Source organism: Trachemys scripta, chromosome 10 (assembly GCF_013100865.1).
Source record: "Trachemys scripta elegans isolate TJP31775 chromosome 10, CAS_Tse_1.0, whole genome shotgun sequence".
NCBI lineage: Eukaryota > Metazoa > Chordata > Testudines > Emydidae > Trachemys > Trachemys scripta.
Genome location: NC_048307.1, coordinates 65,408,667 through 65,423,719, shown reverse-complemented (window position 1 = coordinate 65,423,719; position 15,053 = coordinate 65,408,667). Strand labels below are relative to the sequence as shown.

The 15,053-nt window shown below is 40.8% G+C and overlaps 1 protein-coding gene across 2 annotated transcripts in view; it reads right to left on the bottom strand.

The window, feature by feature from the left end:
• SLC12A1 (solute carrier family 12 member 1) overlaps positions 1 to 15,053 on the bottom strand; it is a 66,617-nt gene that overhangs the window by 13,808 nt on the left and 37,756 nt on the right. For both annotated transcript variants that reach the window (XM_034784725.1, XM_034784726.1), the window contains exons 17-22: positions 14,539 to 14,679; positions 12,423 to 12,529; positions 11,237 to 11,319; positions 6,985 to 7,128; positions 4,004 to 4,135; positions 3,380 to 3,491 (exon numbers count right to left, since the gene is read on the bottom strand). In XM_034784725.1, coding sequence (XP_034640616.1) covers positions 3,380 to 3,491; positions 4,004 to 4,135; positions 6,985 to 7,128; positions 11,237 to 11,319; positions 12,423 to 12,529; positions 14,539 to 14,679 — 719 coding nt within the window. The remainder of the gene's footprint in view (positions 1 to 3,379; positions 3,492 to 4,003; positions 4,136 to 6,984; positions 7,129 to 11,236; positions 11,320 to 12,422; positions 12,530 to 14,538; positions 14,680 to 15,053) is intronic.

Below are 15,053 nucleotides of genomic sequence, written 5' to 3'. Positions count from 1 at the left end.
ACATTTACTACAGTGATGGAAAGGATTCTTCTGTCACTGTAGTAAATCAACCTCTTCGAGAGGCGGTAGCTGGGTTGATGGAAGAATTCTGGGGTTAGGTTGGCTTTACAACTAATTATTTCACATGTAATTTTTCACAGCCCGGAGCGATGTAGTTAAGCTGACCTAATTTTGTAGAGTAGACCAGCCCTAAGTTACTTAGCGGAAGATCAGGGGCAGAAAGCAGGGGCAGCAGACAAAGGGAAGTATGTTTACACTTTAGAGGAAACATTGGTTCTTTGATTAAATTTTTTAAAGATTAAATTCCAAAAGATCTGTCATATACAAAGAAATATAGGAGAGAATTCTCTCTTCCAGTCGACAGTACAGACCTCTATCGTCAGAGTTATCAACAGAATTTATATGCATTGAATAAATACAGCACAATTGTACTGATTGGAGAGAATTTGGCCCACAGGCTTGATAAATAGTATTTGGAATTTTATCAATCTGTGCACTCATGTGGTCCCACTACTATAGTATCTGAGCACTTCCCAAAAAATTAAAAATAGAAAAACAATGTATATATCTCTCTTTCTTCCTTTCCAGCCTGTAGGAGAAATAGCTTGATTAGTTTACAGATTTTATTTGTGTGCACTGTTTGAGGGATAGCCAAGTCAGATATTGGTTTTGCATTTAGTTCCGAAATTGGCTACTTCTACAGTAGTAGTCAGGGAGTGGTTGCAGTGATTCACTTTCTAGATTCCTTGCTTTCTTTTCTATAACTAATTTTTGGAATTTGGCAGAATCCAAGAGTTTCCTAGGGCAGATCATTGTGGTGATTTCTTCTTGCCTGAGAGGAGAGATTTTATTTCCACTTGAAGGAGGAAGTTATCTGAACAGGATTGAGGAGGAGCATTTCTTGCAGCTTATGTCTACATCTAGTCCAGGATATGGCTGGCTGCTGGAGGTGGGTGCAGAGATTAACTGTGAGAATGCTAAAGTGGAGAGTTTGGTTTGTGGTATAGCATCAAAAGTGTTGTCTGTGTTGATGTTGAAGTCTCCTCAGATGATAAATCTTTTAAACTTTATCACCATGTCAGGCAATGTCTCTTTCAGCTCCTTTGGAAAGCTTTTAGTGTTTGATAGATGAGTAGGATGCTGAGGTTAGTTGCATCTCTGGATTCACAGATTAAATGGGCATAAACCAAGGATTTTGTTTCAAATGATGATGTCCCTGTATTTAAGGTCAAAAGGAATAGAATGACCAATGTGTCTCCAAGTTAATCTTACCTGGGTATGGGTATAGAGAATGAGGTAAACTCATGTTGAGTCTGCAGTGTCAGTCATCCACACAGACTAGGTCAGGTGACTTGTCAATGATAAAATGGTAGTCAGTGAAGACCTTATTGACCACAGAGATTACACTGATCAGCCTGAGCATTGTTGTTCTGGCATTTGTAGAAACAGTGGTGGCAATAAAAATACCTGAATCTGCCCATTGGTTAGTAAAGCTACTAAGTTCTGTCATACCCATAATGAAGCCAAAACATCTTGCTTCAGCTCTAAATGAAATTGATTGTTTTCTGTGCAAAGTCAAAATCCAGAAGCCAATTGCTGGTCTGAGTAGCTAGGCCAGACATTGCATGATGGCCGTGGGGGGAAGGAATCCTTCCTTTCAGGCAGCTGAGAAACTACAGAGCCATTCTGCATGGTTTATACCAACTCAATGTCTGGAATACCCTCCACAGATATGTATGTGGCCTTTTTTACAAGGTGTGGGAAGCTTGGTAGGATCTACAGAGCTCAGTGCCACACTGGGGAGAGAGGTTTCACGGCCCGATTCCATGGAACTTCATCCATGCCCTTGTGGAATGTCACCTGTTCAAGTCTTCATAAGAGAATGCAACCAAACCACAGAGAAGCCTTGTCATGGCTAATTTCCAACTCATGCAATTATATCCTTCCTACTTAAATTCCCCTTATAGTGATAATTGGATAGTTATTCTTCACTTCCTGTCCTAACCAGTTGCCTAGTGATGCTCTATTGTGTTAAACAGTTACTGAATTCCATTCCAAATTGGCTGCTTTGGAAAGAATGGTGTTATATAAATGATGATTATAATGAGCTTACATTAGCAACTTTGTTTTGCACATGGATGGAAAGCAGACTATAGCTCAGAGATCTAGAAAGTTTTAAAACTAAATGACTTGGTTTTCAGCTCTTAAAAGTTTGCACTTGCTAATCAAATTTTTGTGGGCTGTCTGTCTATAGCAGTGGTTTTCAAACTTCGGGTTACGACCCAGTACTGCCTTGCTCAGCACCCAGGGACCCTGGCAGCCGACCAGTAAAAACTAGTAGTCCCTACCAGTTCTGACACCGCGCTGCACCCCGGAAACAGCCAGCAGCAGGTCCGGCTCCTAGGCAGGGGGGGCACGGGGCTCCGCGCACAGCCACCACCCCGAGCACCGGCTTTGCACTCTCATTGGCCGGGCTGGGGGGGGCGGTGCCTACGGGCAAGAGCTGCATGGAGCCACTTGCGCGCCTCCACCTAGGAGCTGGACCTGCTGCTGGCCACTTCTAGGGCACAGCGCGGTCCGTGGTGACAGGACAGGCGGGAAGCCTGCCTCTGCACCCCGTCTGCACTGCTGAACGGGAGCCACTGGAGGTAAGCCTGCGCCCCAACTCCACATCCCAATCCCCTGCCCCAGCCCTGAGCCCCCCCACAACCCAGAGCCTCCTCCTGCACCCCAAACCTCTCATCCCTGGCCCCACCCCACAGCCTGCACCCAGAGCCCTGACCCCCCTCCCGCACCCTAACCCCCTGCACCAACCCAGAGCCCTCTCCCACACCCTGAACCCCTAATTCCTGGCCCCACCCTGAAGCCCTCACCCCTGCAGCCTTGAGTCCCCTCCCACACCCTAAACCCCTCATCCCCAGCTCTGTTGGGTCACAGACATCAACAATTTTCTTCAATTGGATCGCCAGAAAAAAAGTTTGAAAACCACTGGTCTATAGCATGTGCATCTAGGAGGCTTCATATGCAGTTTCACTTGTTAACTAGTCAAAATCATGTCGACCCTATAGAACACAATGATTTTCCCATTACAGACTAAAGAGTGTCATTCTCTAAGGAGGGAACATGACCTATTAGTGAGAGAATATGTGGGGTGTGATCTTCCTATGGTAGTCATCATCTATATTTAAGATTAATGACCCCTAAGACCCTTGTCAAGTGCTAGACATCTCTATATGAAATATACTTTTATTACTGTTCAAAATAAAGCAAGCTGGACCTGCTCAGAAATGCTAAGGTTACTAGTAGAGGAGACTATATACAAATAATATAAGCAATCAAAACATTTTAAACAGTAGTGGGGGAAAATAGGTAAATTTACGCTAGTTTCTCATCTTCGATGCGGTTGATCTTTCCTCCAGTGAAGATCCTTAATTTACAATCCTTCCACTTTTTCCTCATAGTCAGAATATAGGGAATTAGGAGTGTTAAACCTGGATAAACATATTAAATCACAAGGAGATCAAATGAGTATCTTGTGTGGTAAAAATCATAGGCACTGACTCCGTGAGTGCTCAGGTGCTGGAGCACCCATGGGGAAAAAATAGCTGTTTGGTGTGGGCAGGAGGCACTGGGGTGAGGGGGTGGAAGGGGGAAGGAAGAGGCGGAGCAAGAGTGGGGCCTTGGGGGAAGGGGCAGAGCGGGGCAGGAAGAGACGGAGCAAGGGTGGGACCTTCGGAGAAGGGGCAAAGTGGGGACGGTGCCTCGTGGCAGAGCAGGGGTGGAGCACCCACCCAGAAAAATGAAAGTCAGCGCTTGTGGTAAAAATAAAGCCGCCTCCTTTTCTTCGTAGTGACATACACAAATTTATCTTAAAATATTTAAGCCATGTAAAAAATAACCTACATAATGTAAGTGTTATCATTTTATATAAATCCCCAAGTATGCATTTATATTTGGCAACGCAAAAATCTTTCTCCCTGTGGTGTCCTTTTCAATCTCTTACCTCCATCATCAAACAGCCACCAAACATCAATTGTTCCTTTCCCTTGTTTCTTTTTAAACTGATTGCTGGCTTCTAGCAGCCTCTGATTGAATTCACCCACATGCATAGACTGGATTGTGTTAATGCTGCTGTCTGAAATGAGAAAGAAAACTGTGTATCTTCTTTTCTTTTGAGAACTGAAGCAAAGCAACTTTCTGATAAATCTGCTTTCTGGAAACAAGGAGGAAAAAAAACCCATCATCTGGGTGAAATTTTTCTTCTTCCTGTTTCTTTTTGGGATTTGGAACGCTTTGGACAAAATAATGAAATGTCTCTTAGGGAATCAAAAATGATTAGTGAAATTTTGTCTAATCTCATAATAGTTTATATTATCTTTTACATTAAACAAAAAATATAAGCTAGTTTTTAAATGTGGGGTTATAAAGCAATGAATTAATTTCAGATCATGGCATAAGGTGGTATTTTATTCACCATTAATTATTATATAGATAACGTATTGAAATGATTCAGGCCCCAAACCTGCAAACATTTATGCATGTGCTTAAATGTATTCACATAAGTAAAGCCAGAAAACCTCACAAAACATTAGGAGACATCTTCATTGACATAGTGAAAGCGTTCAGTTCCGTATCTCACAAAGGCACGGTATGGTGCTTTCTGTCAGTGAGGGGGATCACATGTGATATGACTCCTGTTTGATTGTCACCACATGAGCTTGCTTTGACTTTCAGACTTAAAGTCAGCATGTGCGTAAATGCTTACCGGATGTTTGCTTTAGAGTCATTTTGATGCATGCTTTCAGTTATATCTGTTGGAGGTACATGGATTGTCTTGGTAACATGGTTCTGAGGCCTCAATCCTGAAAACCCTTACTGCACAAATAAATCATCTTCTGAACCTTAATATGTCAGCACACACCATAGGTACCAACCGGAACTGCAGTGCATGAGCAAATTTGCTCTGGTGTTAGTTTTTATGATATCAGGCCCTTACTGCATCAAATTGTAACAGCTGTAAAAGGGAGCAGGTTTCTGTGGATGAGATAACCTATTCTAAAATGGGTATCATTGAAACATAGGCAGATGGGAACTGTTTTGAAATGTAAGGAATAACAATTATTTTTACCTTTTATATCACAGACATATTCATGTGTTGCAAAATATAGAATCTTCCATAAAATACATTATAGGGCTTGCTAAAGGGAGACATGGACAACTAACTAGATACAGAGAAGGTTGAGGTGGGGCAAAGACCTAAAGGCCTTCTGGGCAATTTCCCCATGTAGACAAGCCCTAAGAGTAGGAGGAAAATGTAAGCCTGGGACATATATAATGCCCTGGAAGGTCTTTGTGTTGATTTAAAAATATGATTTGCTTCTTGTTGCTATGTTGGTTCTGTCTAAAAATGTACATTTTTGTCTATATACTAACAATATTTTTCCCATTCCATCATTCTTTGAAGCCAGTGACTTTATTACATTTATCTTCCAATGATTTCAAAGAGACAGTGTCAGAGCAATATTTAAAGTGGAGCAGACAGGCTTCTTTATAGGTTTTGCTCTGATGTATTAGGTTCAGAAGATGCTTTGTGCAGTCTTCAAGTGTTCCTAGAGTTTTGACAAGATAATTCTAAAACAATTATCAGCTTTCCTGTGTAGTATGGCATCTATGTTGGGAGTTCTAACAACTCCAGAGAGAATATATTTATAAACAAAATGGGAAGACAGGGATATTTACTAATATAATGTATTTTCATATTTCTGTTTGAAAAGTGTGCAGAGCAAAAGTGTGCAATATGTATTTCCTAATAGAGCTGACCAGAAAATAGAAATCCCTTCCTGCAGAAAATTTCAATTTTCTTAAAAGGGCAGTTTCTGTCAAAATGATTTTCCAGTGCAAAATTCCCAGCCAGCTCTATTTTCTTTCTGAACTGAACAGAAAAGGGTAGTTGAAGCACGTTATATTTTGTAGCATTTGCTTTGAGAGGGAATTCTATTCTAACATGGAAAATTAACTGAGCACTGCCAAGTAAAGAATTAATGACATTTTCTGCTATTAGTCTGTGATATCTTCTTGATATCTCTGGAAGTTTAGTGTATAGATAGACTATAGTTTCTGTAGTAGAAAATTCAAAAAAGTATTTTTATGAATGCAAAAATGGTTTTGGATGGGTCATTATCAGACCCTAACAATTGTGAAATGAGAATTTTCATTCAGTAAACCTTTTGCTGTAGATTTACTATATTTCTCATGTGGGTTTGTTTACATCCCATATAAATTTTAATAGTCTAGATCCTACCACACTATACTACTTACAGTCCATTTTATTCATTTCATAACATGTTGTATGTTTGCTTTCAGTGCTTATGCATACATTTGTTCACTCCTTTAGTATGACCGTGTACCCACAACATAGAACGATGGCCATTTTTATTATGTATTTTTCATCTGCACGTGTTTTTGAGTACAATAGAGAATTTGAGTTTGATTGTTCCCTGAGTTCTGTGCACAGTTCAACATTTTTATAAAATTTCAGAAAAAATGACCCCATATAAGAAAAGAACTTGTTGATCTGTGTTTGTTCAAACATTTAGTAGCCATACCCAATGCTATCAATTAGATTAAAAGTAAAAAAACAAAGCCATGCATTTCATCTGAAAAATGACAGAAGAAATTAGTTCTGTCATATCAGGTAACATCTTGTACCAGCAGAGATCACTATATACCTCATTGCATAGTTATCTCAACTAATATATTTATGTTCGCGGGGGGGGGGGAAATAGTACCAGAAGCCAAGTCCACAGCATTCTCCTACTCCATTGGCACATTTCCCTAATGTGTTGTCTGAATTAAATGGCAGCTCCATTAGCTAAAATCAAAGGATGCCATTGTACCTTAGAAGTTTTTCTCTAGAATGAAGGTATAGCTGTGTCTCAGTGAAAGTGTTATTTAAGGGTCCTTTTATGTCATTTACAAACTTACCTTTTTTGGTTACATGCTTGGTAATATTGAGCTTTCTGGCTTTGTCAAACAATCCACGGATACCATGACTTTCTTCTTCAAATTCATTGTCTTGAATGGTAGCTTCTAGTGCCAGCCTCTCCTGCTCTAACTTCTCTAATTCCTCTGTTAATTGAAAGCAACACTGGAAACTAGTAACACAATAATTTACAGTTTAAATTAAACTGTTGATGGTAATAACATTGAGAGTTATAATTATCTGTTATGATTATTAGTATACACTGTAAAAGTATTGGGATATGGTCAATTTTTGTGAAATAGTTTTCCTAGTAGGTGGCAGGAAACTCAATTAATCTGTGAAAGCTATAGTTCAGGGTGCACCATACTCATCCATAGAGATTGCATTGCTATCAAGTGTTACTCCGTTGCTCTCTATCTTTAGTTTGCTAGTCCACCAGATCAGAAATAGCAGTATCACTGTACTTAATAGTAAGATAATACTTTGGGGTTTTTTCTTTCAAGGATATCAAAGCACTTCATAAAAGCTGATTTTGTCCAGATTGGGAAACCAAGGCACAGAAGTAGTAAGTGATTTGCTCCAGGTGTCACACTGAGTTATAGAGTTTAAGGCCAGAAGGGACGACCAGATCATCTAATTTTACCTCCTGTATATCACACACCACCACCCAGCACCTGCATAGTAAACCCAACAACCGAAATTAGACCAAAGCATTACAGCCCACAGGAGACTAGACTATTACGTGCCAGAGGCAGAGAATAGGAGGGGCTGACTGAGGTCACTAACTAATGTCCCAGTGCACAGTCCTCTGAAGTGGAGTCTTCTCATTAACTTCAGTAGGCTGTGGATCAGACTCTAAATTGTGATCAGGATTCAGTTGCCTAAATTCTCAGTCCCCTACAGTAATCACAAGAGCAGACTGCCTCCTATTTTGAGATGCTGATAAATATTTGAGTAGTTACACTGAATATGTGACCACCGTATGTATTGAAAATATTACAGTACTTTATCTTCTGTTGATGCATTTTGAAATGCTTGCTGCAGAGACAGAAGAGTCAGCTAAACTATTCTGTTTATATAATAATATAAAAAATCCCTTCTGTCTTGGAGAAAATGAGCTTTTCTCTAAGGAAAAGTGGCATCCACTGCTATTGAATTTATTATGGTGAGGCACTAGTTAATATGATGTAAGCACTGGTCCTTAGTAAGCTTCTTTTTTTTTTATAAAGAAAGGTGTTTTCATTGGAGTGAGACATTGTACAAAAGTAATCTTCCTTGGCTGGTAAATTACCTGTGTATATACATAAAAAATCATCTGCAGCCACTAGAGTTTATTAGCTCTGTTGGTTCTCTGAATTGCTAAAATTTTCTTTAAATTAGACTCCAGTATGATAGCATAGTGCCTGTGTTTATTAGGACATGATGATAACCACTGACATACACTTACTCAAAACTGAAGATTCAGTTATTCTTTTAAACATAATGCTGTAGTCAGAACACGGTGTTTCTTTCCCCACTTCCTACCCTAATACGTTTGTATGGTAAGTATCATCCGCTTCAAAAGCATTTTCATTGTTGGCTTTTTTAGGGTCAGTTGTAATTTCTAGTTGTATTTATATTTCTTTGACAATTTGCACCCTGATTAACTAAAGTAAATGTTCAGAGTTGGTATTCATCACTATTACATTGGAGTCTTATAAAATGTGCTTTCCCAGAGAGGTTTGAAATAGGAGTTAATTCTTAACTGTTTCCCAGTCAAGTAATCGAAGTGTTAGGGATATCAACAGGGAAGACCACAGAGGCTGATTTGGAATTTAACAAGTGTGTTTGGAAGTGGAGTGCTCATCTGCTCTAGTTTTTTAAAAGGAAGTTCTGGAATCTCTTAATCCTCAATGATCTTAAAGGTGACTTGCTGTTGGGCTTTACGAAATTAGCTTGCCCACTAAGGAAGATGGGCTTTAGTTTTGTGGTTTCTTGCATAGAAGATTCTGCTATTCCACATGTCTCCCTTAGATATAATGACTGCATTTTGGTATGTGTACCAACAGGATACTGCAGGGAGAAATGAGAAAGGCAAATTTCCAGCAGGTGGCAGCAAAGAGTCATCATTCTGTTTTATGATTAACTCATATACCTATTTTTGTATTAGATTTATTCCACTTCATGTACAGTAGAAAAAGAAAAATACTTCATTTTGTGTACAGTGGCTTAATCGCCATAGCTTGGTCGGATGTTTCTCCTTCAGTGAACTAACTCTCAGTGGGAGAATAATTCTATTGAAATCCTGAGGGTTCTTCTGGTGGGGTTTCATTTGGTATTCTCCTCTCTAAGTGTCTTTGGGAGGCAGTGAGATGCCTACAAACCCTCCACATCCCAAGGATGAAAAGAGAAAGTGATGGCAACTGTGTGGATCCAGGAAACCCCTATACTAGAAGAACCCCACCACCCCATGTCCACTAGAACTGTGCCCTGTCCCCTTTGTAAAGGGGAATTCCAGCTGCAATAGGGAGTTAGTGCATCTATATGGAGCACCAACTTTGTGTGGATTTTGCAGCTGAAATCTATTGTGACACAGAGTAGCACAGACAGGATTTAGAGAGTGGTAGCTCCCACAAGTCCCAGCAATGTCAGTCTTGGGGAGCTGCCCTATAGAGGCTCCAAGAGCAGGGAGGGAACATACGTTGGAGCCACCAGTCACCCTAGTTGTGCCTGATTTTACTACTTCAATCCATGCCAAGGAGGGGGTGAAGCAGTGTGCAGGACCTCTGACCAGTTCTAAGGCCCACCCTTGAAGGCCTTTCTCAGGGCAATACAGTAACTCCTCACTTAAAGTCGTCCCGGTTAACATTATTTCGTTGCTGATCAACTAGAGAACATGCTCGTTTAAAGTTGTGCAATGCTTCCTTATAACATTGTTTGGCAGTCGCTTGCTTTGTCCACCGCTTGCAGAAAGAGCAGCCCATTGGAGCTAGCTGGTGGGGGTTTGGAACCAGGGTAGACCAGCAGCCCCCCCATCAGCTCCCCGCTCCCCTAAGTTTCCTGTGCAGCAGCTGCCCAGCAGGCTATCAGTTGCCAGCAGTTCAGCTGTCCCTCCCCCCACTGCCATGTGCTGCTCCTGCCCTCCACTTTGGAGCTGCTCCCGGGAGTCTCCTGCTTGCTGTGCAGGGGGGGGAGAGGGAGGTTAATGTCAGGGTGTGCCCCTGCTCCTGCCCCCTGCTTATCCAATCTACATAGAGCAGGGGGGATGGGACACGACAGGGCTCAGGACAGAGGGAGCTTGCTGGCAGCAGCTGCTGTCTCAACTTGCTGATCTACTTAAAAAGGCAATGTACTTAGAGTCAGGTCAGCGTACTTAAAGGGGCAATGCACGTCTCTCTCACATATGGTGTGTGTCTCTGTCTGCCATGCTGTCTCCCATCCTTCCATTTGTGCTGCCTTGTAGAGTGTGAGGCTACATTAACAATGTGTTAATCCTTGAGGGTTCAGCCGAGTGCTAGTTCATCATTTAGCAGTAAGGCATTCCTTCGGAAATATCCCACCCACTTCCACCCTCTGACTCCACCACCTCAACCAAGCTTCAGAATAATCATTGCTGTGTATAGTATTAAATTGTTTCTTTAAAACTTATACTGTGTTTGTGTATATATATATAATATAGTCTTTTGTCTGGTAAAAAAATTCACTTAAAGTCGCATTTTTCAGGAACATAACTACAACGTTAAGCAAGGAGTTACTGTACTTGCATTGACTTCTGTGGGAGCTCTGCCACAGTAAGGATATTGGCCAGGACTACACGCTTACAAGGAAGAGGCAGTAGGTAGCTGTGTTGCCCCGGGAGAAGGACAGGAACCAGACTATGATTCTGAGAGTCACAGTCTCATCCCTTGGACCAGGGGGATTCGAGACGTAATCTGTGCCAGACTTTTACTAGCACAACTTACTTCCCCCTTTGGGCAGTTGTCTGAAACTGTTTTTAGCTCTTTATTTGGGAATCACTAGATTTCAAGCTGACAGTGGACCTTTAATTTTTTTTCACTAACATGGAGAAAATGGTGTGATGCTCCAGCAGTTACACATATATTATTGATTCTCAGCTTCTGGATATCTTACATTAAGCTGTAGGTTAACAAGTCATTGAGCAGGACTTCAGCAGATTGATATGTTTGGAAGCCAGTGGGAAAATGAGAGTTTAAAAAAGAAGCATACCTTAATAATAGAAGTTAAGTGCAATTCCATTATTCCATCACTACATACCTTGAACCTGGAGGACTTGAGATATATCAAAGCCTTGGCTAATTCTGACAATAACCACGCCAAGCTCAAAATCAAATGCATCGCTGAAAACAAAAATAAAATGATTATGGGCACTTTCTCACCAGTCGTGTTGTGGTTAAAAAAAATTGGGTAAGCTAACCCAAACTAAACTCGATATTCACCTAAACTCCATTTACCCGCATTTACCCTTACTTACACTACTGCCTGACCCCATAGACGTCACTTAGAGCTGCCTAACTTAAAGACATTCAAAGAAATGTTAATGCTTGGTATGAAGCGTTGTGGGCCACACACTGCCCTGCAATGGCTAAATCCACCCGAGGTGAAATGTGGCCAAAACTAAGCAAATATGAATTTGCAGGGTTCCAGTGACCTCCCACTCTCAAGACAGAGGAGTTGGTGCTTGTGAGAAACAAAGAGATTATCCCTGAGGTGGACCTTCCCCTCACATTAGCCTCTAAGCTCCCCCTTGGCAGCTTTTTTCGGAGTTGTGCCACCCTGGAGTGACTCCTCCATGATAGTGCCCCATTCCATCCCTGCTGAGCATCAGGAGATGTGGAGTGGGTTTTACTTCTGGCTGAACCAGCAGTCGCTCGTGGGCAGCTTTGCAGCTGGAAATTCAGCCGGTGTTGGGAGCAGCACACTTCAGAGTGGCTACACCCCGGCCATAACCCAACCCACAAAGCTGCTGAGCCTCAACCATATGATTCTTGAAGGCAGGGGCTTCCATAGTGCTTTGGGCCTACCAGGAGAATGCCATTATTCTCTCTTATCCACCAAGCATGTATTTGGGGTTGATCTTTCCCCATACCAGTCCACAGAAAAGAAGAAAATGTAGTCCTACAAAACTGAGAACAGTGCAGCTTCCTTATGCAGCTTTGTCAAACCACCTCCGCTGTGGCAGTGATGAGCCAGGCGTTGCCTGATGTGCCACAGTGGGGATGATTTTGTCTTCTGAACATACATCCTTTAGGAACTAGGTGGAGCATATTTTCATTGATGAGCTCAGATCTCCAGAGGTGAAACGCTAGAGCACCAGCCCAGCTAGCTGTTCATACTTTCGGTTTTACTTACTAGAAATATTGTACATGATCTTTTCTTTTTAGAAATGCAAAATAATTTGAGTTCACAGAAAATATTATGATGAAACTGAACCATGACTTACTGTATAACACCCATGTAGTTTTCAATTTGCACAGCAGACGCATCCCGCCAGTCTGTTTTAAATCCCAACACCAAGGTATTTGGTCTCATCCTACCCAAACCCGAGGCCTAGTGATATCAAAATACTGCATGAAAAGGTGCATACACACAGGCTGTTGCTGTAAATGAGAAGTAATGGCAAAAGATAACTGAAGTAATGTTCTGGAGATTCTTAAGATTTGATTGCATTTTGTGAATGTCCTTCATGCCTGTACCCAAGCAGAAAGTAGAAAGATTAGGTCTACATTATTCTGGTCATAAATGGTTTTTAGATGAAAGAAATGTAGTTTTGCTAATTTAGCATTCATTTGCATTTCTTCTGACATGCTCTCATGAAAATGGTTCAGTAACTGAAAACCAAGAGCCAGTTCATGCTGCTGTTTGTGTGCTCATTCTAACATAACAGCATCACGCTTCTGTCTGGCTTGTAACATAAAGTAAATCAACTAGATCTTGAAGTCCCTTTAAGGACTTGAAGCACTCAGAGGGAGGAGGAGTGGCAGTCCTTTGTTAAACACAAATTCTTTGCTTTAGTTTAGGAGTTCTCACCATGCCCCTGAGGAGATGATCCAAAAGTAGCTGAGTACACCTTATATGTAAATAATAATTTGGAAATACGCAGGAAGAACAGGAGATTTGGCAAGATGTAACATCAGACCAGGCTTCTTCCAACAAGATGGTCACAGCAGTTTTTAGGTAGAGATGGGTCTGAGTGCTAAAAGTTGGGTCCAAATTTAAGAGGGGATGAGATCTAGCTTCAAGCTTCCCCATGGTTCCAGTTAATCTAATTTGATTAAGTATGAGTGCACACTAAAACATGCAATATGTTAGGAATATTTTCTTAGGATACACAAATATATTAGCTCTTGAGGTATTGCATTTGCATATTTTTATTGCTAACAAAAGGGAAATGGCTAGAGCTATGGGAAATTGTTTTTGTGAGTTGTACTGACACATTCATATTGTACACATTTAAATGAATAGCTTGTCTGCAAAACAATTTCATACTGACTTCTCCAGGATAATCTACTGGTGGTGTGGCCACCTTCCCAAACTGCTGAAAGGGAAGTGTTCATTTGAACTCGTGGACTTGATTTTGATCATAACATTTTAAAAGAGATGGAAGAAGAAAAAATCATCAGGAATAATGAGTTCTTAGAAACAACAAAAAGAACTGCTGCTTGGCAAGCTGTTTTGTACACAAACTCAAGATAAAGTCTCTTCATTGAGCTTTAATACAACAGAAAGATGTATTAACACATTGCTACATTAATACATCATCTCACCTCTGCTGTCCATTCAGCAAACATAATAAAACCCATAATATGCTACCAGTGGGTGGCTGTTACCAGAGAACTGACAAAAAGTCTTTTGGGTGTCCATGCTCTTGTAGTGAGGTTCACAGGGTGTTTTGCACATGAGAATGGTGAGATTCCTTCCCCATGTTTTGCCTCCAGATGTACATGTTTGCACACGTGCATGTGAAAGCGAAGGAAATGGGGAATCTAAAAGTGGTACCAGGTTAGCCTCTGACAAGGCTATCTTCAGTGAAGTTAGGTTAATTTTAATGGACTGTTTATAAGCAATCTGGAATATGTTTGGAGTGATAGGGAAATGTTTCAGGCAGTGAGTTTTTATTAATCGAGATGGGCTTCACCGTGTTTGCAAAATTGATATATATAAAATGATCAAAAATATTTCCTGTGATATGAAATACAAAAACATTCTCAAGTGTCTAATATACTGTCTATTACCAACAAGCAGAACTCATTTGCAGTGCACTAAGTGCAGGCACAGACATTTGTATGGTGCCCTAAAGGCACCTCTATTTTCATAATAGGGCCTCATTCATTTAGGATAGAATCAGCCAGCTTTGTTTCTCAGTTCCATAGCCTGGAACCAAATCTGTTCATGAAGTAGGCTATACTACAAAGAGAGGTATCCTCAGGACACCCTCTACATTTATAACATATTATCCCTTATATACAAGACCTTTTAACAAGTAAACAGTAATGCTTGACATACAGGGAAACTTTGATATAATACTCTTGTACGCATTTTGTAAATAAAAAGCTTACTTGAAGGAGACTTTTGACTCCATCTCTAAAGCTGTCAGCTGCCACTGCAGCATAAAATGCTTTTCTTTTGTTCTTTGTAAGCCAGGCCTGCTTTTTTGCCATGCCACTGTTCATCTCGTTAACACACAGCTTGCGCGGTCCCTGTAGGATACAATAAAATATTAGTAAGAAGACTTTGTTTTATACATCGCACTGTGATTTTGAAGGAGTTACCTAGTCTGCTGTATGGGGGAATGGAGGGAGTCAGAAAAATACATTTCCAAAAAGAGTCCATGGAGATTCAATGCTTGTAAAAGAACCATGCTGGTAACGTAATTCACATTCTGTTCAAGAGGACAGAGGCTGTTAATGCTACTTGAATATAGTGATTCTGACAGAAAGAAAGACTACTCTGAATTGTAACATCTTAGAACAATATTGTGATGAAGTATCTCTGAGTGAATAAACTCCCTACCTGACATGACTGCATAAGCAACCCTACAGGAAGGCTCAACAGATCTTAGGCAGTCATTAAA